At 43.3% G+C, this 26,306-nt stretch overlaps 2 protein-coding genes across 2 annotated transcripts; both read right to left on the reverse strand.

Moving 5' to 3' along the window:
* Positions 1 to 1,197: 1,197 nt before the first annotated feature.
* On the reverse strand, positions 1,198 to 7,457 carry VHL (von Hippel-Lindau tumor suppressor). Its single transcript, XM_068557638.1, has 3 exons — positions 7,205 to 7,457; positions 4,642 to 4,764; positions 1,198 to 3,277 (listed from the first exon to the last, which is right to left on the reverse strand). Exons 1-3 carry the CDS (start codon positions 7,383 to 7,385, stop codon positions 3,081 to 3,083), a joined length of 501 nt encoding a protein of 166 aa, XP_068413739.1. The 5' UTR covers positions 7,386 to 7,457; the 3' UTR covers positions 1,198 to 3,080.
* A 9,488-nt stretch (positions 7,458 to 16,945) lies between these two features.
* BRK1 (BRICK1 subunit of SCAR/WAVE actin nucleating complex) lies at positions 16,946 to 23,834 on the reverse strand. The gene is made up of 3 exons (XM_068557571.1): positions 23,657 to 23,834; positions 18,133 to 18,215; positions 16,946 to 17,861 (listed from the first exon to the last, which is right to left on the reverse strand). The coding sequence occupies exons 1-3, from the start codon at positions 23,772 to 23,774 to the stop codon at positions 17,835 to 17,837; spliced, it is 228 nt and encodes a 75-aa protein (XP_068413672.1). The 5' UTR covers positions 23,775 to 23,834; the 3' UTR covers positions 16,946 to 17,834.
* Positions 23,835 to 26,306: the final 2,472 nt, after the last annotated feature.

Genomic DNA, 26,306 nt, shown 5'->3' on the forward strand with positions numbered 1-26,306 from the left:
ATTGCAGTGGCTTCTCTTCATTGCGGAGCACGGGCTCTAGGTACACGGGCTTCAGTAACTGTAGCATGTGGACTCAGGAGTTGCGGCTCGTGGGCTCTAGATTGCAGGCTCAGTAGTTGTGGCGCATGGGCTTAGCTGCTCCGTGGCATTGGGATCCTCCTGGACCAAGGCTCGAACCTGTGTCCCCTGCATTGGCAGGCTGTCTACTTTCACTTAGTAATATGCATTTAAATTTCCTCCGTGTCTTTTCACGGTTAACAGCTCACTTCATCTTAGTGCTGAATAATATTCCATTGTATTACAGTTATTCCATTATATCACAGTTTATGTGTTCATTCAACTACTGAAGGACATCTTGGTTGCTTCCAAGTTTTGGCAATTATGAACAAAGCTGCTGTAAACATCCATGTGCAAGTTTTCGGACATAAGTTTTCAACTCCTTTGAGTAAATACTAAGGAGCACAATTACTGGATTGTACAATAAGAATACGTTTTGTAAGAAACCACCAAACTGTCTTCCAAAGTGGCTGCACCATTTTGCATTCCCACCAGCAATGAATGAGAGTTCCCGTTGCTCCACATCCTCACCGGCATTTGATATTGTCAGTGTTCTGGATTTTGGCCATTCTTTTTTTTTGGGCCATTCTAATAGGTGTGTAGTAGTATCTCACTGTTGTTTTAATTTGCAGTTCCCTGATGATATATAATGTGGAGCATCTTTTCATATATTTAGTTGCCACCTGTATGAGGTGTCTGTTACGGTTGGTTCTATTTTCATGAAAAAAAAAAAAAAAAACCACCTGTGTTCCAAATTTGAATGCTTTTCTTCTTCATACTTTTCTGTAGAGCTTAAATTTTTTACAGTGATATTTCATTTTTACAAGAAAAATAAAGCTAAAAGAAACAAAGTTTAAAACAAAATCCAGTGCTGGAAAGAGAAGGGACTAAGAATGAAAGCAGGTTTCTTGCCTTTGTCCAACCACCTCCACCCCCCCGCCCCGCCCCCCTTAAGCCTTTAAGCAAGCATGGCCTTCACACCTCTCCAAGAGAGAAGAGCCTGGCAAATGACACCACCACACCTTACCTATTTCCTTTACTTAGCACCATTTAATGTATCCAAAAAAGCTTTTTTTTTTAAACTCAAAATAGATAAGATCACAGTCTCTTAAAAGTAACACATTTAATACATTCATAAGATTTCAAATGAGTACATACATGCTATAGGTTTTCAATCTTCCTTGGACAACACAAAAAACACAGTACTCAAATTGCAAGTTTTGACAGGAACATGAAATCTCATTTTGACACAAAGACAGGTTTAAAAAATAATAAAACCAACACTGAACTAATCGAGCACCAGCAGGCTTCCTTAAATCTCCCATCCTATCCCACTTTCGAGATCATATGGCTGCCTTCTATACCATCATTTCTTCTTCCCTACCCAACAATTCGACAAAAAAATTAGATAAAAAATTATAGGTGTGTCACTGAATGAGTACCACAACAGGCTAGAGAAAAAAAAAAAAAAGCCCACTTATTTGCTGAATGTTGAGAGAGGAGAATAAGATTAGGTGGGAAAACTGTACGGCGTCTGATTCATTCACTTCACTCTGATATCAGAGCACAGGAACTGTGCTCAAAGGAACTAATAAACATGCCAAGAAATATGCCAACATTATTTATAAAAGGAAGGCTGCACTCATGTCTATGAAGAGCTTATAATACCATGGAAAAATATTTAAGTTATAAAGTTAAATGAGAAAGTAGAATACAAAACTTTATATTCAGTATGATCTCAACTACGTAAAACCAAGCCAGAAAAAGGCTAAAAGTTCAAAATGTTAAGTTAGTGGTTGTATTTAAGTAGTATACCTAATTGGATTTTTTCTCTTCCTTTACTTTTCTGTCTCTTCCAACACTTTCTCTACTGCGGAGTTTTTTTGTTTTTTGTTTTTTTTAACAATTAGCTACCAAAAAAGGAGTCCTGATAGAAGTAATGAACTTGAGTTAATGAATTTAAGTACAGCCTATAGGAAAGGATCTGTACATGTATAAAATTAGAAAACATTCCAGGCTACCCTCTGAATCCACGGTGTGTTAGCAGTAATTTCCGAGAGGCTGGAGGGCTTTGTCCTCTCCTCCAGCCAGGTGCAAAGTGTCGCCAGATCCTGCCTGATGAAAAACTGCTGAATCGAACAAAAATGTCATGGATTTACAAAAACGAACAGAAGTACCCACATTTGGCAAAAAACTATTTATAGTACAGGAGTAGCTCTTTAATACTATGATTAAACAAGGGGACGGCTATTTTCTCCTATCTTCTGTGCAGATAGCAAGTTTCAAAAAAGCTATCATCAATAAGAACTGTAGAAAGCTAATCCTGGCTTAGAAACAGAAATAAAACAGCCCTGCGACAACAGTGGGCAGAGAAAAGCCACAATTTAGAAAATTATAAAAACTGCTTTCTATAAAATTGATGCCCTTTAAAACATTTGTTTACTGTATATACTTTAAGGTCCCCACTACCACCCGCCCTCAAAAAAAAGGGTGAAAACCTCTAACACTACCAAAGCAGCCACTGGTTTGTTCATTCAACAAACACTGAGGGAAGGCTCATAATGTGCGAGGCACTGGAGTCTCAAAGAGCCTACGGCTATGCCCCTGCCCCAAGGACACCTTGGTCTCTCAGTGCGGGACGCGGGCACATCACCAACCAAAACACAGGAATGAAAAGCAGACGCCACTGCTTTCCTACAACTCAAGAATAAGCTACAATTCTCACTGAATTACTTACACAAAAGTCCTTACACAGAAACTTTCCTGACTCACTAGGAGGCAAAAATGCAACTACTTTCCCTTGATAAATACTTCTAGAAGGGACAGGCATTAAATTACATTTTGTGATATTTGCCCTTAAACATCACAGTACCCAGTAGTGAGGTCAGTTAACTTTCTTTTAAGCAATGGAGCTTTTTGACTCCAAGAATGAGACACTTTGAAGCTGAGAAAAAATGACCAGTCCTAGATCTAGATCAAGACTTGTCAGGACTGTCAAAAGCCGAGACCCAGGAGTGTAAATTTCAATTAAAATCTTCAGTCTCCTCTGCCATCCGCTGATTTTCAATATGCTCCTGGGTCAACCGCTCCAGGTCCTTCCACACATTTGGGTGGTCTTCCAAATCTTCGTAGAGGGATCTCGCGATGTCCAGTCTCCTGTAATCCTCAGGCTTGACTAGGCTTCGCACAACCTGGAGGCACCGCTCTTTCAGGGTGTACACTGTAAGGGCAGAAAACCGACTCTCAGCAGCAGACTCAGGCCTGAGGACAAGGGCTGAGTGAGAGGCTTTGCCAACCGTGGCAATTACATTTGCAACAGCTGGACCTCGCTTTGGACAAAAAAAGTGAGTACATGGGTTGTGGCGGAGTGTAAAGTGATGGCTGCAACAGACAACTCACACTATTCATGACCTTGTGTAGGAACTTTCCTCGAGAGTGGGCTGGGCCTGGGATGTGCTTTAGCTAACTGAATGTGGGCACAGTGACGCTGTGGCGATTCTGGGTCTCAGCCTCAAGAAGCCCTGGCAACGTTCGCTTTTACACTCTCAGGAGCCCTGAGCTACCCAGCAGGAGAGACCATACAAAGAGGGCCAGGCCCTGAGATGACACGGGAGAGAGGCCCAGGCCCCAGCCAACCTGCCAGCAGAAGGCAGTGATCACCAGTGAGCAGAATAACCACTGAGCTGAGCTCTGCCCCAGCTGCCTGTCCCGGCTGCAGAATTATAAACAGATAAAACGGTTGTTGTTAGGTTGGGGGTAGCTGTCACACAGCAATAGATAATCAAAGAAGTGTGTAACTGGATTTTGGGGGAACTCAAATCTTATTTTAAACTTACTGGGGAACTTACTCTTTAAAGGTCTCCTTTAAGGCAGAATTTCCTACATTTAACTTACCAGTGCTCACTTCTGTATACCCACTGTATACCTGCCTTAAAGCACTTCTGTATACCCACTGTATACCTGCCTTAAAGCAGGATCTAAATACACATACTAGTTTGAACCCTACATACACATACTCGTTTGAAGCTGCAGGTATTTGGGTTTTTTTTAACCCAACAGATCATCAGTTTCTAAGGGTTCAACCTAATAAAATCACTTGAGTTTTAAACAAGTGGTAAGCTATGAAGCTAATGTTCAATTTGGTGATTCTTCTTAAAACCCCTGATTGACACAGTGACCTTGACTGGGTTCAATTACATCGAAAGATACAACACTAGAAGTCAATAAATAAGCCATGATATCTCATTCTCTACACCTTTTTTTTCTCCTGAGACTCCGGGGCATCATTCTGCTCCAGGGCCAGCGAAACAAAACGCATTCATAATTCTACAATCAAGTATTTTAATTTAGCCCACCCTTGACCAGCCCGAAGAGCTTCTGAGATAGCACGACATCTTCGTTCAACATACAGCATACAAGTAAATTACTTCCACTTTATTCAAGGTGGAGAATGGGACACAGAAAGGTTGGATACCTTGCCCAGCATCAGGCAGAAATCACTAATGACTGGGCTCCTTCGAGTGGGCTATCCTCTACTTAGTACAGCAGCCTATCTTTTTAAAAAGTAAGAGGGAACATCAGTACCTGGCAGTGTGATGTTTGCAAAAATAGGCTGTCCATCAACATTGAGAGACGGCACAAACAGCTCAGTCTGGTTAACTAGAAGCCCATCAGATGTCCCAGCATCTCGGAAGAGCCAAAGATGACCTGTTAAGACAAGCAAAGGTTAAGGAGCCACACACCTGTTTCCTTCATCTCCTCACTCTGACACTGAAAATAGCTGCCTCTCATTCTGCTTAAATACCATACAAAGCCATTCCAATAATGTTATTTTATTTAGTCCTCACAAAAGATCCAGGTAAAGATGAGAAAAAAAGGTCTGAAAATGCCAAGTGACTTGCTCAAGGCAACAGGGACAGTAAGGAGAAGGGCAAGTATTCGAGCGAGGCTCCAAAACCCAGGCCCTTTCTGCTATCTTGATGCAAAAGCAAAGTATGGGAATTGCAAATCACACCAAAGGCTGCGAACTAAAAGGAGAGAAAAGGTCACCAACTCCTCAGAACTGTGCTTCTCAAAAACAAGAAGATACAAAAACATCACGTTGAAAGAAAAAAGCCAGACAGAAAAGGGTACATTCTGTAGAAAGAGATAAAATTAGTCAATGGTGTGAAAAATCAGAAGAGTGAAAAGGGGTAGGAGAGAACTTTCTGGGGTGACGAAAATATTCTAATCTGTAACTTGATCTAGGTGTTGTCAAAACCCATCAAACCCTAAGATATTTGTATTTTACTCTATGTAAATTATACCTGAATTTAAGGTATAATTTAAACACATCTTATGCAAAAAAAAAAAAAAAAAAGAGAGAGAGAGAGTGAGAGGGGCACTTGGAAGGAGACAAAATCCCAGGGCTAAGATTCTGTTTAAGGAGGGAGGAGGTTGCCTCAGAATAAAAACAGCATGTGTTCCTGGGGCATAAATTTACTTGAAGATTTGGTGGGAAAATTTAAGAAATGTAAAGTAGGAAGTAATTTTTTTTTCTTGTAGTAACATATATATAACATAAAATTGACTATTAACCATTTTTAAGTGTACAGTTTAGTATCGATAACATTAAGTACATTCACGTGGTAATTTTTTTTAATGTTTATATTAAATCAGGCACAGATAAATTTTGGAGAAGAAGACAAAATTCACACAATTTCCTAGATAAAATAGAAGACTGGGCTTCCCTGGTGGCGCAGTGGCTGAGAATCTGCCTGCCAATGCAGGGGACACGGGTTCGAGCCCTGGTCTGGGAAGATCCCACATGCCACGGAGCAACTGGGCCCGTGAGCCACAGTTACTGAGCCTGAGCGTCTGGAGCCTGTGCTCCGCAACAAGAGAGGCCGCGATGGTGAGAGGCCTGCGCACCGCGATGAAGAGTGGTCCCCACTTGCCGCAACTAGAGAAAGCCCTCGCACAGAAACGAAGACTCAACACAGTCATAAATAAATAAATAAATAAATAAAAGAACGTGAATTTCTTTAAAAAAAAAAAAAAAATAGAAGACTACAGAAATGTAAATGCCTGGAAGAACTGTGTTCTTCCTCATTTAATATTAGCAGAACTTCGGTGTAAAAGTTTGAAGAGCATTATTGAGTATGCCACCCTCAAGGAAAAAAGATCCATTAGGATCCTCCGAGGAAGGTAGTGAAAATTTAGCAAGCATTAACTTCTCTTCTTGAAAACCAAGGGAAGATTACTGCCACTTTATGCAGTAAGGCCTAGACAGCTCCAACCTGGGTTATTACAACAGTTTCCTAACTGCTACCAGTACTCTACCCTCTCCAAACCACTTTGCAACCTGGGTAAGCTTTTCAGTATTAAATCAGGCAATGTCATTTCCCTGCTTAAAAACTTTCAATGGCCCCCATTTCCCTAGGGGTAAGATCACCTTTCAGACTTCCTCTCCCACCATTCCATACCCTCTCCCCTTTCCCAGGCTCCAGGTGTTAGCCCATGCTGTTCACTCTGCCCACAGCTCTCCACTCCTGTCTTGGGTTAGTAAGATCCCATTCCTCCTGCAGGATTCCCTTTCTTCTCTGGGAAGTTCCAACTCAAAGCACACACCCCTCCCTTTCACTGAGCAGGTGCCCTGCTGTGCTCCGTTCCTATGGTAGCAATTATGACACTGGCTTGTTCTTAACTACTTATGCATTTGTCTCGTCTCCCCCACTGGACCGCGATCTCCATGAAGGCAGGGACCCTACGCGGACGTGGCCCACTGGGCACATCAGAGAATGTGGGATTCTCCCATTCACGGACTGAACAAATGGGCGTGAGGGATGGAATACACGTGGGGTCGATCATCAAATGCAAATTATGCACTCTTAAAAGAAGAATACTCTGTCACTAGCTGCGTCTACTTGGATCTGTCACAACCTCTCTGGGGCGTCAGTTCCTCGAGTGTAAAATGGGAATAATAATGACAACAGCACCTGCCTCCCCGGATGGGGCGGGAATTCGGTGAGATCGAGCCACCGTTATCGTTGTTATCAGGCCTAGAGCGCTGGGCAGCGCGCTGGGCACAGCTCAGCACCGGGCTCGTTGCGGCCAGGACAGGGGGGCGGCGCGGCCGGGCGCGACTGGGCGACCCCGGCCCGCCTACCTCGGTAGCTATGGATGCGGCGGCCCGTGCCGGGGGGCAGCGTCGGGTAGGGCTGCGGCTCGCCGTCGAAGTTGAGCCACACGGGCAGCACCACGCGCGGGCTGCGGTTGCAGAAGATGACCTGAGACGGCTCGCGAGTGTTCACTGAGCGCAGCATCGGCCGCGGCCGCCCAGCCTCCATCTCCTGCTGGGAGCCGGGCTCCTCCGGGCGGGACTCTTCCGGGCCGGACTCCTCCGCGCCCGCCTCCGCCGCGCCCGCCTCCGCCGCGCCCGCCTCCGCCGCGCCCGCCTCCTCCGCGCCCGCCTCTGCCTCTTCCGCGTTCCCCGCCCTCCGGGGAATTACCTCCCGAAGCCAAAACTACCCGGGCCTCGCCGCTTCGGGATTCGCTGGCTGCGCGGGGCGGGGCGGGGCGGGACGTGCGTGCGCGTCCCCGGCAGGCGTGCGTGCAGTTTTCGCGCGCTCTCGGCGGGGGATGGATTACAGCCTGGAAGATGGCCGGCTTGATGCCGTGCGCATGCGCAGATGGATCCCCTGAGGACTGAGGGTCCTGCTTTCACGGAAGCGGGCGGTGGCGATAGGCCGTCCTGTCCAGGGTTTCCCCTGTAAATTGGATTCTCGTACCTTTCGTACGTTTCTGACACAGCGTTTCTTTAGTTTCATTCATTGTCTTAAGCCCTTCATGGTTTTTGCCATATTCTCCCTACCTTCTGCGCTATTATTTATTTACTAATTTTCTCATTGATCAAGTTTGTTTTGTCTCCATTTTGGGTCACAAAATTTGAGTTTTGTACAGAACAGTAGGATAAAGTGAAATTTTCCCAGTCCCCCCAGCCACCTAGAAAGAGTCCCTGGAGGCAACAGGTATCATGTTTTTTTGTCCTTCCTTTCAAAGTTATTCTATGCATACGCAAGCAATTAAACACATTTGAGAAGAAATTTTATATCACTACCATCAATGGAAATTCTTTATCATTTGCCATAGAATACAGTGGAACTAAGTTAAAGAAAACAAAACAACAGTTACTAAACTTTATTCTCTGTAAAGGCTCTGAGCCTGCGTTCTGTTGGTTCAAAAGTCAGCCAAGTGTTAAATGTTAGATACGGAGTGTTAGTTGTCAAACCAACTTCCTTCCCCCTGGACATAATCAGAAAGATTAAAGGAAACTGAAGAGGGAATAAACTTTCACAATTCAGTCTGTGTGCCCTCTGAAATTCACACCCACCTGGGTTTTCATTCCAGGTTTAGCTTCAGATATGAGATGTCTCTGAGCCTTTAATTGCTCATCTTTGAAACTGGCATTTTTAAGAAGTACCTATGTCATAGGAGTGTGGATTAAATGGAAAAGTGTTCAGTGCCTAGCACATAGCAAGCACTCTGCAAATAGCAGCAGTTACTATTTATAAAGATGAGTTAAAAACACTGTCTCTACCCTCAAAATGCTACTGGGCTACTGGGAAAGCACAGGACATGTAAACTGTTTTGTTCTTTTTATTGTGGTTGACGTAGGACATGTAGTTTTATTATTGGTTATACCAGTAAAAGAGCAAGTGGAAGGTGACTAGCTGATCTGAAAAGAATCAGGTAAATCTTCACTAACCCCAGGAGGGATTAACGTCTGAGATGAACTTTGAATAAAGTCTAAGAGTTCTCCCTTCCCAACTCCCATCATACAAATATCTAGCCTGGGTGTCAGATCAGGCGTCATGCCCATCGGGAGACTAGGCAGACCCCGCAGCAGGCACTGATTCCCCTATCCAGTTTGCTTCTCATTGACTAAACTCACAGCCTCCAAGCCCAGGACTCCTACAGTCCTACCACTTACTGAAAACTCACCTGGCGGCCCAGGCCAAGAAGGCACACATGCTTATGCCCACACACCACCACTATGGCCCTAACATTTAAAAGAAATAGCAGGGAGAAGGGAGCAAATAGGCTTTTCTGTTTTTGTTTTTGGCTGCACTCCTGGACAGTTGTTCTCAGTCAAATCCACAAGTAAAGGGGTTTAGGTTTATGATTTTCACCCATCTGAGCAACCTCTTTTTCAGTTTCTTTGGTTGCCTGACATGAAAGCAAACTCTTCTCCACAAACTACATTGGAGAATGGCAACACCATTAAAAATAGGGAAAACTTACTGAGGGAAAATGAAATAAAAGGCGGAAAGAGCTATCAAATTATATGCATAGTGTGATGACATTTAGGTAAAATGTCATTACTTCCTCAGCCAACCCCATTTTCTAGAATATAGTTTTATTACCTTTATAATGAAAACAACTAAATCAATCCTCCCCCAGCTTTTATTGAGATATAATAGACCTAAATCAATTCTTAAGAGCCATGAAGAGGAAAACATAACCAGACCTACTATGTGCAAAGCGCTATGGTAAAAATTTGAGAAATGAGATGTTTATTTATGAAAGATTAAAACTACAAAGTTTAAACACTCATTTCTTCCTTCATTCTGAGAATATCTGAGGGCCTACTAGGTACCAGGTGCTGTGCTAAGTGTTGAGAATACTGCAGATAAGTCATGCCTCCACAGCACTTCAATGAGGGTCCCATAATCATCACACAAATAAAAACAAAGTTGCAGTTACCACTAGTGCAACAAAGGAGAGACACATGGTGCTAGGTAAACCTGAAGAAAGATGGTACATGAGTCCCTGTGATTAAATTTCAGTGACCTGAAACAGACTCTACTTGGAGAAGCTCAGAAATAGAGTTCAGAGGGTTTCATTTTAGTCAAAGATGAACTTCAAGGAGAAAGAATACATCTATCAAATGCAAGGCACTCTACTAAGCATTCCACATTCATGAAAGCCATGTCATTATCTCCACTTTACAGCTAAGGAAACTGAAGGGGTTATAAGGGTATAAGGGGGGTGGTCAGAGGAGAGTGCTGGATTAGAGAGGCTCATCATCTGGTGCCTTTGAGAAAATGATGGTATGAGTGAATCTAAGGAGTCTGACAAATCTACAAAGGAACTAACACCCTGAACCTAGGTAATTCTCCTCTGGGCTGTCCTTGACAGCACATTATACAAAGAGATGGCACATCCTAATGGCCTCCAGCAGGATTAAGTGACCAGGAGTGACACAGACCGCCAGGTTTATCGAACATTAATGTGGAAATATTTGTGGAGGGAAACCTGAGAAAGACAGGACTTTCTGTTAATCAAATCCCAATGGCTCAGAGCCATCATAATTCTCAGGATTCATGCAAACATACCCTTACTCCCAGGATAGTGAGGTGAAACATACCAGTTTAATATGACAGAAATGTCTACATCCCTAAAATGACAGCAGTTGCTGAGATAACCGCAGGCCTTAACAGTGACATTGTATCACTGCAAATGTTTACAAAGATCATTTAAGAGGAAGGAAAACATATTTAGGGTACTCTAAGTAAAAGTAAAGCTACAGGCTATATTGTTCTTAGAGTACATTTTCCACTATTGAAAACCAAACAACTAGAGAGAAAAAGAAGAAAATGTACCCAAGTGTTTTAAAACAACTGGTGATTTTTTTTTCCCTTCTACTTTGCTGCCTTTTCAAAATTTTCTTTTAGGGGACTTCCCTGGTGGCGCAGTGGTTAAGAATCCACCTGCCAATGCAGGGGACAAGGGTTCCATCCCTGGTCCCGGATGATCCCACATGCTGCGGAGCAACTAAGCCTGTGCACCACAACTACGGAGCCTGCGCTCTAGAGCCCGCGAGCCACAACTACTGAAGCCTGCGTGCCTAGAGCCCATAATCCGCAACAAGAGAAGACACCACAATGAGAAGCACGTGCACCACAACGAAGAGTAGCCCATGCTCGCCACAACTAGAGAAAGCCCGTGTGCAGTAACATAGACGCAATGCAGCCAATAAATAAATTTTTTAAAAAAAGTTTTCTTTTAGGATATATTTCGCCTTGTTTATACTTTGACCAATCAAAAAATACAAAGATGTACAATAATAAAGCAAACACTGACAATCTTACCATATAAAATAAACAACACATTGTCATTTATTTACTTTTTAAAGTTAAGACAACATAAATGATGAGGCTAAAATACCTTTTGACTTCCACCCTGGTCCCATTTCCCTCCTTCCTCCTCAGAGGCAACAACTACCATGAGTTAGATGTGTGTCTAACCAGGCTTTTTTTTTTTTTTTTCTAAATTTATTTTAAATTTCCAGAGTTCACTCTTTTTGGTGGATAGAGGTGGGTTTTGACAAAATGCATAGTCATATAACCATCACGACAATCAAAATACAGAACAATCCACCCTCTCCCACCCCCCAAAGAGAATGTGATGAAACCCTACCCCCAGGCTTAAGTCTTGGCAACCACTGACCCATCAGTCCTCCGTGCCTATAGTTCTGCCTTTTCTATAATGTCATATAATGGGATCACACAGCATGTAGCGTTTTGAGTCTGGCTTTTCACTTAGCATGGTGCATTTGAGATTCATCCATGTTGTAGAATGTATCAAGTTTATTTCTTTCCATCACCAAGTGGTATGCCACTATGCACTCACCAGTTAAGCGACATTGAGCAATCATGAATAAAACTCCTATAAGCATCTGCATACAGGTTTTGTGCGTATGCGTCCATAAGTTTTCACTTCTCTTAGGTGAGACTCATCTACGGATGAGATTGCTGAGACATACAGTAAGTGCATGTTTAATTTCGTGAGAAATTGCTAAACTGTCTTCCCAGAGTAGTCATATCATTTTGCATTCCTACCAGCAATGTATGAGTGTTCTAGTCGCTCCACATCCTTGCCTGCACTTATTATTATCAGGATTTTGTTCTTTTTGAAAAATTTTAGCCATTCTAATAGATTGCGTATGGTGGTATCTTGATGAGGTTTTAATTTTTATTTCCTAATGACTAACAATGTTGAACGTCATTTCATGAGCTTGTTTGCCATCCTTTTGTCTTTGAAGTATCAGTTCAAATCTTTTGTCCATTTCTTTATTAGCTTGTTTTCTTACTGTTTTTTTTTTTTTTTTAAATTAATTTATTTATTTATTTTTGGCTGTGTTGGGTCTTCGTTTCTGTGCAAGGGCTTTCTCTAGTTGCGGCAAGCGGGGGCCACTCTTCATCGCGGTGCACGGGCCTCTCACTATCGCGGCCTCTCTTGTTGGGAGCACAGGCTCCAGACGCACAGGCTCAGTAGTTGTGGCTCACGGGCCTAGTTGCTCCGCGGCATGTGGGATCTTCCCGGACCAGGGCTCGAACCCGTGTCCCCTGCATTGGCAGGCAGATTCTCAACCACTGCGCCACCAGGGAAGCCCTACTGTTGAGTTTTGATAGTTCTTTTATCCAGGACAATTTTTATTCATGATGGTGAGGTGACTGAGAACAATCTGGATTCAGAAAAGCTGGGTATAGTATTTAACCTCTCTGAACTCCTAGTCTCCTTATGGTTCAAATCAAAACAGCTATCCTGGCAACATCTTAATTTTATTATAAAAGGATAAAACAGATGTTTAAATTTTAAAAACTGAACGATTTAGTAAACACAGATTAAAATGTAAAGTATAACTTTATCATCATCAGTGAGGGTGAAATGTTAGTGTAACAGAACTCTAAGTACATAAGTTGAAGTGACACATTGGGGACAAAATAAACGGTGGTTTAGCATAACACTGTTTATGGACCGAAATGACCTATGTGCAAAGACGTGTATAACTTGAGAATAAAATCCCAGTTTCTGGAGCCTGACCAAATAAGGTCTTTCAAAAGAGGGAAACCCAGAGACAGCTAGGGAAAGTGCCAGAGTTGATTAAATTCCTTAGACAAGACTTCCAGAAAATACAACACACAATTCAGTCTCTAGAGAAAGGAAGCTGGAAGAAGTGAAACTTGACAACACAGACATCAATGCAAACAGTGTTTGCCAGACACGGCCAGGAAAACCCCTGAAGCCTTCTTTACCAAAGGAAGGATGGTGAAGAGGCAGGTAAGACTAACGTGAGTATGTAACAGCTTAAAAATTATCTAATGGGGCTTTCCTGGTGGTGCAGTGGTTAAGAATCCGCCTGCCAACCTACCTAAGGAGACAAAAGATATGTATGCAGAAAATTATAAGACACTGATGAAAGAAATAAAAGATGATACAAATAGATGGAGATATATACCATGTTCTTGGATTGGAAGAATCAACATTGTGAAAATGACTCTACTACCCAAAGCAATCTACAGATTCAATGCAATCCCTATCAAACTACCAATGGCATTTTTCACAAAACTAGAACAAAAAATTGCACAATTTGTATGGAAACACAAAAGACCCCAAATAGCCAAAGCAATCTTGAGAAAGGAAAACGGAGTTGGAGGAATCAGGCTCCCTGACTTCAGACTATACTACAAAGCTACAGTAATCAAGACAGTATGGTACTGACACAAAAACAGAAATATAGATCAATGGAACAGGATAGAAAGCCCAGAGATAAACCCATGCACATATGGTCACCTTATCTTTGATAAAGGAGGCAAGAATATACAATGGAGAAAAGACAGCCTCTTCAATAAGTGGTGCTGGGAAAACTGGACAGCTACATGTAAAAGAATGAAATTAGAACATTCCCTAATACCATACATAAAAATAAACTCAAAATGGATTAAAGACCTAAATGTAAGGCCAGACACTATCAAACTCTCAGAGGAAAACATAGGCAGAACACTCTATGACATAAATCACAGCAAGATCCTTTTTGACCCACCTCCTAGAGAAATGGAAATAAAAACAAAAATAAACAAATGGGACCTAATGAAGCTTAAAAGCTTTTGCACAGCAAAGGAAACCATAAACAAGATGAAAAGACAACGCTCAGAATGGGAGAAAATATTTGCAAATGAAGCAACTGACAAAGGATTAATCTCCAAAATTTACAAGCAGCTTATGCAGCTCAATATCAAAAAAACAAACAACCCAATCCAAAAATGGGCAGAAGACCTAAACAGACATTTCTCCAAAGAAGATATACAGATTGCCAACAAACACATGAAAGAATGCTCAACATCACTAATCATGAGAGAAACGCAAATCAAAACTACAATGAGGTATCACCTCACACCAGTCAGAATGGCCGTCATCAAAAAATCTACAAACAATAAATGCTGGAGAGGGTGTGGAGAAAAGGGAACACTCTTGCACTGTTGGTGGGAATGTAAATTGATACAGCCACTATGGAGAACAGTATGGAGGTTCCTTAAAAAACTACAAATAGAACTACCATACGACCCAGCAATCCCACTACTGGGCATATACCCTGAGAAAACCATAATTCAAAAAGAGTCATGTACCACAATGTTCACTGCAGCTCTATTTACAATAGCCAGGACATGGAAGCAACCTAAGTGTCTATCGACAGATGAATGGATAAAGAAGATGTGGCACATATATACAATGGAATATTACTCAGCCTTAAAAAGAAACAAAATTGAGTTATTTGTAGTGAGGTGGATGGACCTAGAGTCTGTCACACAGAGTGAAGTAAGTCAGAAAGAGAAAAACAAATACCGTATGCTAACACATATATATGGAATCTAAAAAAAAAAAAAGTCATGAAGAACCTAGGGGCAAGATGAGAATAAAGACGCAGACCTACTAGAGAATGGACTTGAGGACACGGGGAGGGGGAAGGGTAAGCTGGGACGAAGTGAGATAGTGGCATGGACATATATACACTACCAAATGTAAAACACAGCCAGTGGGAAGCAGCCGCATAGCACACGGAGATCAGCTCAGTGCTTGGTGACCACCTAGAGGGGTGGGATAGGGAGGGCGGGAGGGAGGGAGACGCAAGAGGGAAGAGATATGGGGATATATGTGTATGTATGGCTGATTCACTTCGTTATAAAGCAGAAACTAACACACCATTGTAAAGCAATTATACTCCAATAAAGATGTTAAAAAAAAAAAAAGAATCCGCCTGCGAATGCAGGGGACATGGGTTCGAGCCCTGGTCCCGGAAGATCCCACATGCTGCGGAGCAACTAAGCCCATGCGCCACAACTACTGAGCCTGCGCCTGAGAGCCACAACTACTGAGCCCACGTGCTGCAACTACTGAAGCCTGCTCACCTAGAGCCCGTGCTCCACAGCAAGAGAAGCCACCGCAATGAGAAGCCTGCGCACCACAACGAAGAGTAGGCCCTGCTCGCCGCAACTAGCGAAAGCCCGCGTGCAGCAACGAAGACCTAACACTGCCAAAATAAAATACATAAAATAAATTTATATAAAAAAAAATTATCTAATAGCACTGAAGTATGAACGAGAAAGGAAGTTTTAGATGTGGTTATACCACACTCGGGAGTGAAACGGCTAGAGCAGTCTGAGGCAGGCAGGTCTAGGTCCAAAGTCCAGCACCTTTGCTTACTTTGTATGACTCTGGACAAGTTTCAGCCTCTCTAAAGAACTGCATGGAGGTAAGAACGCCTACTTCTTAGGGCTTGAGGACTAAATGAAATAGAGTACACGAAGCACTTAGCACATCTAGCATGTGGTAACACTCAATAAGTCACAGACAATACTAGTTACATATCCGTGAGTGAGCCGAGGGTCATTTTATAAAGGGGGTATTGACAGTTACACAGGAAAGCACTCTGACGCCTCAAAGTGCCAGGTAAGCAGGAGTTGTTACCTCTACTGGAGGAGGTTAGGCTCACTGGTTCCCATGCCAGTTGCTCTCCTTACAACCAGCAGCTTACCACATGGTATTCCGGGCACATGGTATTCCGGGCACTAACTTTTTTAGAAATATTACTTTGATATCAACAAATTAACAGAATGTCTATAGGACCATAAAAAAATTTATCATTTTCACGTCATCTAAGGAAGGGTTTTTCCAGCTTCTATAGATTATCATCACTTTTGCCTCTATTACTATCTTGTTATAGTCCTCACACACAGTAGGAACTTAGTAAGTATCTGTTAAACTGACTGCAGAGCACCAGATAATCTAAAACTCGAACTTTACAAGTACTTTATCTCAGAAAGGATAGGGAAGATATTATGAATAATGAACTCAAGCGACTGTTAAATCACCTCAGATGAGCTCAATAATGTTGAAAAACAGCACTTGCCAAAGTAAAGGAGGTCAGTATTGCCTCCATTGTAATACCACATTTTTAAATGAAGGTACTACTTAAAATGGTCTTCCAAAGGTCTAAGCACGGATCTAAGCTCAGATGTGACAATGCAAAGCAGCTTGAGCTCTGCCCAGTCAGTTCAATTGCTATTTACTGACTACCTGCCTTTTGCAAGGTACCCAGCTGAGCAACACAGGCAAAGGCACTGATGTATACTGTACGATGCAGACACTAAGGCAGAGAACAAGATCAAACCCAGGGCTGAAGTGCAGTATTAGCATGGCAGGATGGGAGGGACCGAGAAAAGGAACAGGGCAGCACTGAATGAAAAGTAAAGTTAGGAAAACTTTACGGAGGAGGTTCAGCTTAAGCTAGACCTTGAGTGGCAAGTAAGATTTGAATAGGGAGAAATGACTTCTACATGACTAAAGTGAAAATTCTAAATGGGGGTTAAGCCTTTAGGAGTGGGTTGGCACAAGTTTATAGCAGGCTTTGATGCTAGAATGAAAAGTTTTAGACTCTTCTGTTTAAATGATTTGCTTTTCAAAAAGAAGTAGACATTTAGCTTGTACCTTATAAAACTAATAGTCTGCCCTGGATTGCAGTTAAATTGTGTAGATGCTGGTATTTCAATAGACTGTAAGCATCACGCCTGATTCAACACTGTATATTTTATTGGAGCATAAAGTGCCTACATACTAAGTACTTGGTAAATGTCCACTGAATGACCAAACGATTCCCAGGATGAATTAGCGCAAAGTCCAAATATGGGGGCTCCAGCTGGCAAGCCACCTAGGGTTTGACCAAACAGCTACATCTGAAAGTTTGCTGTTAGAGTAAGAATCCCACACATCAGATTTCTGTGCAATATGTGAGCCCCACCTCTAGCTCCTCTCCCCACCACAATCACAGCAGTCAGATAAAGTTGAGGAGTTTATTAGGGAAATATGAGAGATAAAGACACCCCAAGTGAGAGAAAGAAAACTCTGAAAATGTCCCTTTTCAAGCCAAGTGGGGGCCTGGACTTGACCTCCCCAAAAGGACAAGAAACTGGTGGGTTAGCGACAACATTCTCTGGCAGCCACCTCGCCAGGGCACCTCAGCCAGGACTGCTTCTGACCCCCGGCCAAAGGTGGGGAGGAGACAAAGACCGTTTATAGAATCAATGCAGAGGCAATGAGAGCTGCAAGGAAAGGCTGAGAGAGAGAGAGAAAGAGAGAGGTGGGGAGGACCTTGACAGAGTCCCACCTTTTGGCTCTTAGCGCCTCAAACATGTTGACAAGTAGTGCTACAAAGTGTCACTGAAGAAGTAAAATGCCTAATGTTTCTGAGAGTTCCCCTGGACTCCTCCCCACACGCCACATCACACTGCTGGGTGTACATGGCAGAGCCCAAAGGCCACATTTTTGAAAAAAAGAAAAACAAGAATAAGCCCTGTTGCTCTTTAAGGAGAGAGGAAGGAGCTGAAGGCTGCTGGGGCCTTTCCCACGAGGGTCTGCGTTCTGTGAAAACAACTTCCCAGCAGCAGCATGGCACAGTTCTAGGTGAGGGTCTCACCTTTTGTCACCTGTCAAAGGAAAATTGACAATCAGATAAATTCAAAAGCATTAGAGGGGTCTAAAAAAAAAAAATCTTATTTTCTATCCTAGGTAGTTGGGAGTGGTAGAAAAGATGACAGCTCCAGAGTCCCAGAAAGCTGGTTTAAATTCAGGCAAGGTAGTTAACTTCTCTAAGCCTGTTTCTGCTTCCAGGTTTTTTCAGCAACAAGTGGAAATGTGCATTCTCTCTTGCACAGCCATGCCTGCCTCATGAGGAAGGCCCTTGCCCGTCATACTCACCCTTGCTTCAATGTACTCTATTCTCCGTTCAAGAGCTGTCAATTTCTCGTTTAGTGTTGCGAGTCTTGAACGACAAGACATATCTGGTAAAAGAAGACTGACGTTCAGGATTAATGCCATTCCAGACACAAACACACACACAGCCCCTAAGATGAAGAGGAGGAATGATATATCATGCAGAGCACAGATAAGAAGAGCGAGTGGGCAAAACAAGGCAGTGGGAGGATAAGGTGAGAAGTATCTTAGGAGCACAGCTGCTTAGAGAGGATCTGCCTAACTTCCTACCAAATGTGGCAGGCAGAGAATAATGCCGCCCCGCCCCCCGCAAGATGTCCACGCTCTAATCCCCAGAACCTGTGAATATGTATCCTACAGGCAAAGGGACTTTGCACATGTGATTGAAGTTAAGGACCTTGAGATCTTGGATTATCCAGATGGGCCCCATCTAATCACAAATCCATAAATGGAAAAGAGAAAGGCAGAAGAAAGGTGGAAGAAGAGATTCGAAGTGTGAGAGGGACTCAACCTGCCACTGTTGGCTTTGAAGATGGAGGGAGGTGGCCATAAACCAAGGGATGCAAGTGACCTTTAGAAGCTGGGCGTGGTCCTTAGCTGACAGCCAGCAAGGAAACAGGGACCTTAAGTCTTACAGCTGCAAGAAACTGAATTCTGCCAACAACCTACGGGCAAGGAAGCAGCTCCTCTTCTAGAGCCTCCAGCCCTGCTGACACTGTGATTTCAGCCCAGTGAACCAGTGTTGGACTTCTGATCTACACAACTGCCAGATAATAAAGTATGTGGTTTAAGCCGCTATATTTGTGGTAATCTGTTATGGCAGCAATAGAAAAGAGAAAACTAATACAGCAAGGCTGTACAGATGGCCATTTGCTAATGAGCAAACCAAGAGTTTCAAGAGAGGGGAAATGACAAGAGGAAGAAAATAATCTCAACAGGGAAGAAAAGCAGAGGCCAAGGAAGCAGCAGACCCTGAGGAGGAGGGAAGGTGTGTTGTTTCTGAGCTCATGGAAGCCAGCTCACTGCTGCTGCTCTAAGGGCGCCTGATGTCCCATCAGCACCTGCACAGACCTTTCAGAACAAGAGAAAACTTGGAGAACATCAAATACCCTGTGGATCCCACCTTTCATCTGCAAAAAATTCCTTTTCTTCCCCTACCTTTTCCAATCTCTTTTACCACCTCACCCAAAAGGAAACCTAGATTTGCCCTAAAATACCTTTCCCCCTGCAAACTTCTCTGACACAAATCACTTGGCTACTCTTCCTCCAACTGTTCTCAACATCCGGGAGAAAAAGGTTTCCAGGCATGCTAATTACTCCCATACTCCTCCCAGAACTGTTCTTCAGGCATCTCTCAATAATCCTCACTTCTGAAGTTTAAAATATCCGCTCTCCGAGACACTCTCCCACCCAGTGATCTAACACTTAGCTCACACCCCTCCTTTTCACCTCTTCCCTGGATGTTATGCAAAAGCCCTTCAGCACCCAATTTAACAAATCTTGCACACCCTGATCTTGCCTTGACTTTCATTTCATCAAGTCCAAATCTTACTCGTCTTGCCCTTTTAAACATTCTCCTTCAAGTCAGTTCAAAGTGGACCTCTGAGAGGTCTTTGCTGAATGGATATAATTCTCCCTCTTCTATAAGGATTTGCCTATTCCAGACATTGTTCGCTCTTCTTTTTAACCTTGTTTTTTTGTTTTTGTTTTTAATCTGCTAGTGCTGCTGCTTCTAATTCCCAGGTCAAGCTTGAGTAGAAGCACCTCAGCACCCTCCTTTTCCCGGATACACTGCCACTGCTAGGACTGCCCAACAGGACGTAATCTCTTTTCAGCCGGGTTTTTAGAAGCTCAAAGGCACACCGTGTATGCTATTCAGTAACAGCATGAATGTTATCACCGACAACCTGTCTTTTCCCATAAAAGCATCTGCCAAAATGAAGGGGCAGGGTGGTGAGAGGGAGGCTTCCTTCCTGGATGGCTGTTCTGTCCTAGCTCTGTCAATCTGGTGACGAATCAGAATCCAAGAACAGCACTACGTTACTGGCCTGCATGGATAAGCACTGTTGAAAATTTAAAATGTTGAACTCTAGAAACTTCAGTCATATTTCAGATCCCATTAAATACATACCGATTCAAACAAAACGCTGGGAAACCATGCGGCAGCTGGACAAATTTGAAACCACAATGCATTTATATGTACATTATCACCAGACCATAATAGAAAAAGCCAGTTGTCCTCATCAGGGTGCTTGATGGTGTGCATACATTACCACCGCTAACAAATGCCAGTTACCAGACAACTTCTCTGAACTCTTACTGCATGTAACCTTAGCCTACAAAAATCAACACTGTCTTTCTCTTAAGGTCTTATTTCTCCAACAAAATTATAAACTTCCTAGGAGTGGCTATGTCCATTTATTCTTATTTATCCCTTTCTCAGAGCATCTGACACACAGCTGGAGTCACAAGAGGCAAGCTGTATTTGTTGGCTAAGAATTGAGATGTAAAAGTAGCCTCATTCTCTATTTTTTTTTTGTTACATTTCTCTGAACATATTAGCTTTAGAGTCAGAAAAAAAGGTGTAAAAATAAAAAGCTATCATCTGTAACAATCTATTTTTAGAAACTTCATCAATTCAAAGTACAGAATAGGCCCAGTGTTAGGATGTTAGTGCTCCACCATGATCTGTGTGTCTTCAGGTTCAGGTGGTCCTCCAACGCTGAAAGGGTAAACCACAAAGAGATCAAAATTCTACTCACACCAGCTGGAATCACAGGGTAAAAGCTGTTCAGAATCATTAGGTATCCTGGAAAAACAGTTCCCTCCCCAAAGCACATGCCCTATACAACCTCTCTGTGGTCAGGGTGAGAATTATAGGTCTGCTGCCATTTTCAAAAAGCTATAGATGCCCCCTCAAAGTAAACACCTGCTAAATCTTTGCACCACCAAATCACATTATAAACACAATACAAAGCCCCCCCAGATAAACGTCAGAACTGAGGAGTCATGCTAAGGGCTTAGAAAGGGAAAATACATCCCACACTCACTCATCCTGAGTCGTCCAATGCCAAGACAACACACTCAAGTCTATCCTTATGATTTATCCAGTTTCTCAGCCTGGTGGTCTTTGTCTAAACTCTTGTATCGTGATATCGTCAATCTTCAGGAACTTGCCTCAGGTATACCTAACTGCTAAGATAAACTGCTTTAACTTTTAATCGTGCTTCCTAATTGTTCTTACTTGTAATTAATTGTTCTTTTCTTTAAAAGGACTATATCCACTTTCTAAAATCTTCAAAAACCACCTAGTAATTACTCCAAACATTAGGCCATTACCCTCACCTTAAAGGAGAATAATGGCCTAAGCCATGGGAAGCCATTTCTTCCAGCTCCTGAAGAACGGAATCCTATGCGTCTATTTCCTTGGTCTAGGACTTGCTGGAAATTTTGAAGAAGAAAAAAAAAAAGTCTTTATTCTCTATCTGATCATAAAATGGAACTCACACGCAGTTGCTAAAATATCACAACAGGTATTTCCTTGCTTATACAGCAAGAAAAGAGACATTTCTCCTCTGCAATCCTAAGCTCAAACTCTTCAATTTTCAGTTAGTTCCAAGACTCACCCACTAAAACTTCAGTAATATGTCAAGAAGTTTTATGTCAGAGATAAATGTATGTTTATTATATGCTTATTAATATGATTCTGTGCTCAGAAACGAAGTTATTACATTATCTGGATCCAAACTGGGGGAAGTGAGATGCTAGATCACTTTTAAATTTTGAACAACAGCACCAGTTTAACTTGTTATTTTAGATGCTTTATTTACTGAACTGACATTCTTAATACTCTGTTTGGATATTCTGTGTCTATATATCAGATACTAACTCCTACCAGATAAATGGAGCCTTTTGCTTCTGGTTTTAAAAGTAAAAACTCTCCACGTCAGTTATCTGTCCAACTACTTTCCACTGCCTCTCCAGACTAAGCCAAAGTGTCAAAGCTGTGATCCTGTCATCACTCCATCCCTCCTGGAGCATGGAACATTTTGTTTTCTCTTATCTGGCTCTGCTTCTGAGGTAATGTTATGAGTAAAGAATGCCCTAAAGAACCCCCAATAATAGTTTAGCTCTCTAAGGAAGAAGGAGAGACAATTACGAGAACTAACATCAAAATAGTTTGCACAGAACTTAAAAAATAATTTCAGGATACATGAGATCTATGACTTCTTGACTACCATTCCCTACTACAACCTCTATACTAAGTTATATGTGTGAATTTGTATCACTGACGTATAATTTATACTATTCTCATCTCTCATTAACACTACCTTCACCCTCATTCCCTGAGTGAGGAAATCCATCACACCAAGTCACACTGTATGTGAATATATTAAGACAAAAGCAATGTTCTGCTTTGTTCTGAAGTTGTCCTTATTTCATCTTCAAGGCAGAAATTCTTTAAATGCAGGAAATGGTTCTTATTCTGTGTCCCCCACAGAACCTGAGAGAGAGTCGTGTAGTCAGCTCTAGTTTCTCTTGCTGATGCTTTCTGACAAGACTCTTGCCCTGTCACCTTTATACTCCTTAGGACTTGTCAGTTCTCTAGCTAGAAAATAATTCCTTTTGAAATCTTTTTTAATACATCGGTGTCCCCTCCTTAATCTTAATCGCTTAATGTTGCTGAAAGAGGGGACCAGAAGCACACCAGTTGGAAAAAGATCACTAGACGTCGTCCCCACACCTGTGATGACATAGAAAGTCTACCCAGCGCTCAGTTCTCTCAAAGAAACACTTGGAGAACATGAGGTAGGAGGTCTCTGCCAGGGGCCTGCCGTCCAGAAGAACAATGCGGAGAGAATTTAAAACTGTCACGAGCAGGCCTGGGAAAGATTTTACTAGAAGCAGACAGAACACCCACTGTCGGCTAGAGACTAGCAATGCAGAGATGTCCACGGCCTGACGCGATGTGGACCGTACTCTGCCTTCATCTGCTGCCACTCAGCACAGCGCGCGCGGAGACAGGAAGGAACCCACAGGAGGGGCCGGAGGGGCGACTAAGAGGCTCGGAGCCCAAGGGTTTCGACTCGATCCGGAAGGAAATGGGCAACCGTCCAGGGTCTTTACCAAGCAGTGACACAGCCATGCTGCGTTCCGAGCGCCAAGTGGGGACTGGAAGCGAAGCACAGAGGAAGAAGGGAGACGACTGAAGAGAAGAAAGGAAGCAGACGATGGATGGGGCCGCCTGACGTGTCCGGGAAAAGGAAAGCCTTGTTAATGGATCCGGGGTGAAGGCAAGGAAGCCGATGAGCTCAGCGTGGGGCAGGAACACCCCACAGGGACTGCCCAGTGGAGGCCGGGGGTCAGGGCGAGAGGGGGAAGGTGCGGCCTGAAGGAGGAAGCGAAAACCAGCAGGAGCCCAAGGCTCCCCGAGTCCCCTTCAAAGCTTCTCAGCGCCCTCCCTCAGAGGGCCTCCCTCCTCCCAGCCTCCCCCTGCTCGCCCGCTGACCGAACGAGTTGAGAAAGTCTGCGATTTTCTTGATGCTGCTGGTGATGACCTCAATGTACTCCCGGTTCGCCCAGTCCTGGTGAATCTCCCGCTGCACTGGATCCTCTTGCCCCGCCATGGCTGCAGCCTAAGGAAGCGCGACTGCGCAGGCGCCTCGACCCTCCAGGCCGTCAGTGCGCCTGCGCCGCCAGCCCACACCGGTCCCGGGGCACCCACGAATCCACGGGCCTTGTGGTGCGCCTGCGCATTGTCACGTCCTCACTGGCCTCTTCGCGCTGCTCCCACGCCCCTGAAGACCGTCGCCTCCAGGCCGGGGAGAAGAATGGAATGCGCACGCGCCAAAGTCCAACCACCCCCGCACCGCCCCCCCCCCCCACACCCCATCCCCCGCGCCACCGCCACCACCACCTCTGTCTCTGGCGGTTACGCTCGTTGACGGGGGAGCATGGGACCGCATCACCCCTTCCCTCCGGTGCTCCAAACTAAGCTTGCGGTCTGTGTCCACAATAAGCTGGGCATAGCCAATTAAACCACATTAAATGCAAATCATTTTTAAAATGCCTTTTAACAACACAACATGATGTCCCACCTTACAATTATCAAATGAACAAAACGTTATTTTTTTTTTAACGATAATACTCAGTGTTGAAGAGGCTGAGGGGAAATTGGTAAACTCGTAAATAGCTGCTCACACTGTAAACTGGCACAAATCCTTCAGAAGGAAATTTGTAAATTGTTATCAAGAGCTGTAAAAACTTTCAAACTTTTTAACCTAGGTATTAACAAAATTATTGAAAAAGAAAAAACACTTTATGCACAAAGGTGTTCTTTGAGGCATTACGTGTTTTTAAAATATAAATCTCAACGGTTGGGGAATGACTAAACATTGGTATGGCCACTTAGAGCAATATTATGCAGTCATATAAATGCTAATTATGAAAAACTGTGGCAACACAACAGAGATGATAAATGAAAGGGAAAACAAAATGCATGTGTTTTTTTTTTAATTGCAACTATGCAAAAATTATGTCTGCTCGAGGACGAGAAGGATATACCAAAAAACGTCAATACCTGGTTTGTTAAGGTAGTGGAATTATGGGCAATTTTATTTTTGTTTCAGGGAATATTTACAATCTGGTTTGTACGGTAAATGCCTTTTATTTTTTAAAAAGTGATGTTGAAGAGTCAGATTTCTTCTATCAGTAGCTGGGAAGAAAACATTACTAACAGTCCTGTACTCTGGTAGAAGATCTTATAAGCTATAATGCTGCTTTTTTTTTTTTTATAAATTTATTTATTTAATTTATTTTTGGCTCTGTTGGGTCTTCGTTGCTTCACGCAGGCTTTCTCTAGTTGTGGCGAGCGGGGGCTTACTCTTCTTTGCGGTGCGCGGGCTTCTCATTGCGGTGGCTTCTCTCGTTGCAGAGCGTGGGCTCTAGGCGCGTGGGCTTCAGTAGTTGCAGCACGCGGGCTCAGTAGTTGTGGCTCACAGGCTCTAGAGCAAAGGCTCAGTAGTTGTGGAGCACGGGCTTAGTTGCTCCGCTGCATGTGGGATCTTCCCGGACCAGGGCTCGAACCCATGTCCCCTGCATTGGCAGGCAGATTCTCAACCACTGCGCCACCAGGGAAGCCCCTATAATGCTGCTTTAATAGCTGTTACCTCACTGGATCCTCACAGACCCTGTGGAAGGAAGTGAGGAAGAGGTTTCCCATTTTACAGATGAGAGAACTGAAGTTCAGGGTCACAGAGCCAATTAAGTAGTGGACCTTCACCAGCTGATTCCAGACTCCATTATCTTTTCACTGTACCACTCTGAGAACAGGTTAAAGTCCATCTGAGCTCTCCTACATTTTCATGTAAATGGTTTCTAAAATAATAATAAATATCGATCCTAAATATCAAACCCAGGCATCCAGAAGGCTCTCTGCCATTCAGTCCTCCAGTTATGGGTTTGCCAATGTGGTAGTTCTTCATTGTAGGAATTGTTCCCAACGCGTGATGCAGGGCTGCACAGGCAAGCTTCAGGAATGCTCTTAGTGCAGCAAGGAGTGCTTCCGGGTGATAGAATGCCTCAGCATAAGGGAGACAGGTCCCTGTCCTTGAGTCTGTCACACGCTTCACAGAACTTGGGCATCTTGTCAGTGACTCCAGGTATAACAATCAGCATGAAATCAAATTCTTGAAGAAATGTTTTGATTGCATTGTGTGGTCATTTGAGTTGCCTTTGCAGTCATGTGTACTTGGACCATTATTTGCATGGCTGTAGGTGTAGTGTGTGCAGTGTGGCAATGTTGCTGGCTACTGTAAAAAACATTATATGGGCTCTCAGCAGAGCAAATGCGGCTGTTGTCACGAGAATCCCTGGATGGTGCAACCACAATGTTGTGTTGCATGATACAGACCAAACTGATGTTGTAGATCATCAATAATATGAAGTATGGGAGATTCTGGCTTTCTATACATGTACGGTAGCCATGGAGGTGGAGTATCAGACTTGGAGGTGATGGCAAATGGTACCTCCAGGAATACATCCCTTAATGTTGGGCAGATTAGACAGAGGACCGTGGTGCAGATTGTCATAACAGCATGAAGGCTTCTCTATCCAACAATTCTTAATCATACAATTCTGCTTTGGGAGACTTTCATTTA

This window comes from Eschrichtius robustus, chromosome 12, assembly GCF_028021215.1.
Source record: "Eschrichtius robustus isolate mEscRob2 chromosome 12, mEscRob2.pri, whole genome shotgun sequence".
Lineage (NCBI taxonomy): Eukaryota > Metazoa > Chordata > Mammalia > Artiodactyla > Eschrichtiidae > Eschrichtius > Eschrichtius robustus.

Bases quoted from the DNA above. Each gene is read 5' to 3' on its own strand.
- BRK1 (XM_068557571.1), bottom strand. From the start codon at position 23,774: ATGGCGGGGCAAGAGGATCCAGTGCAGCGGGAGATTCACCAGGACTGG. The intron at 18,216-23,656 runs GTCAGCGGGCGA...TTCTTTTACCAG, and splicing joins AGACTTTCTCAACTCGTTCG to ATATGTCTTGTCGTTCAAGA. The intron at 17,862-18,132 runs GTGAGTATGACG...TTCCTTTGACAG, and splicing joins TAGAGTACATTGAAGCAAGG to GTGACAAAAGGTGAGACCCT.
- VHL (XM_068557638.1), bottom strand. From the start codon at position 7,385: ATGGAGGCTGGGCGGCCGCGGCCGATGCTGCGCTCAGTGAACACTCGC. The intron at 4,765-7,204 runs GTAGGCGGGCCG...TTGTCTTAACAG, and splicing joins CCGCATCCATAGCTACCGAG to GTCATCTTTGGCTCTTCCGA. The intron at 3,278-4,641 runs GTACTGATGTTC...CTGCCCTTACAG, and splicing joins TGCAAACATCACACTGCCAG to TGTACACCCTGAAAGAGCGG.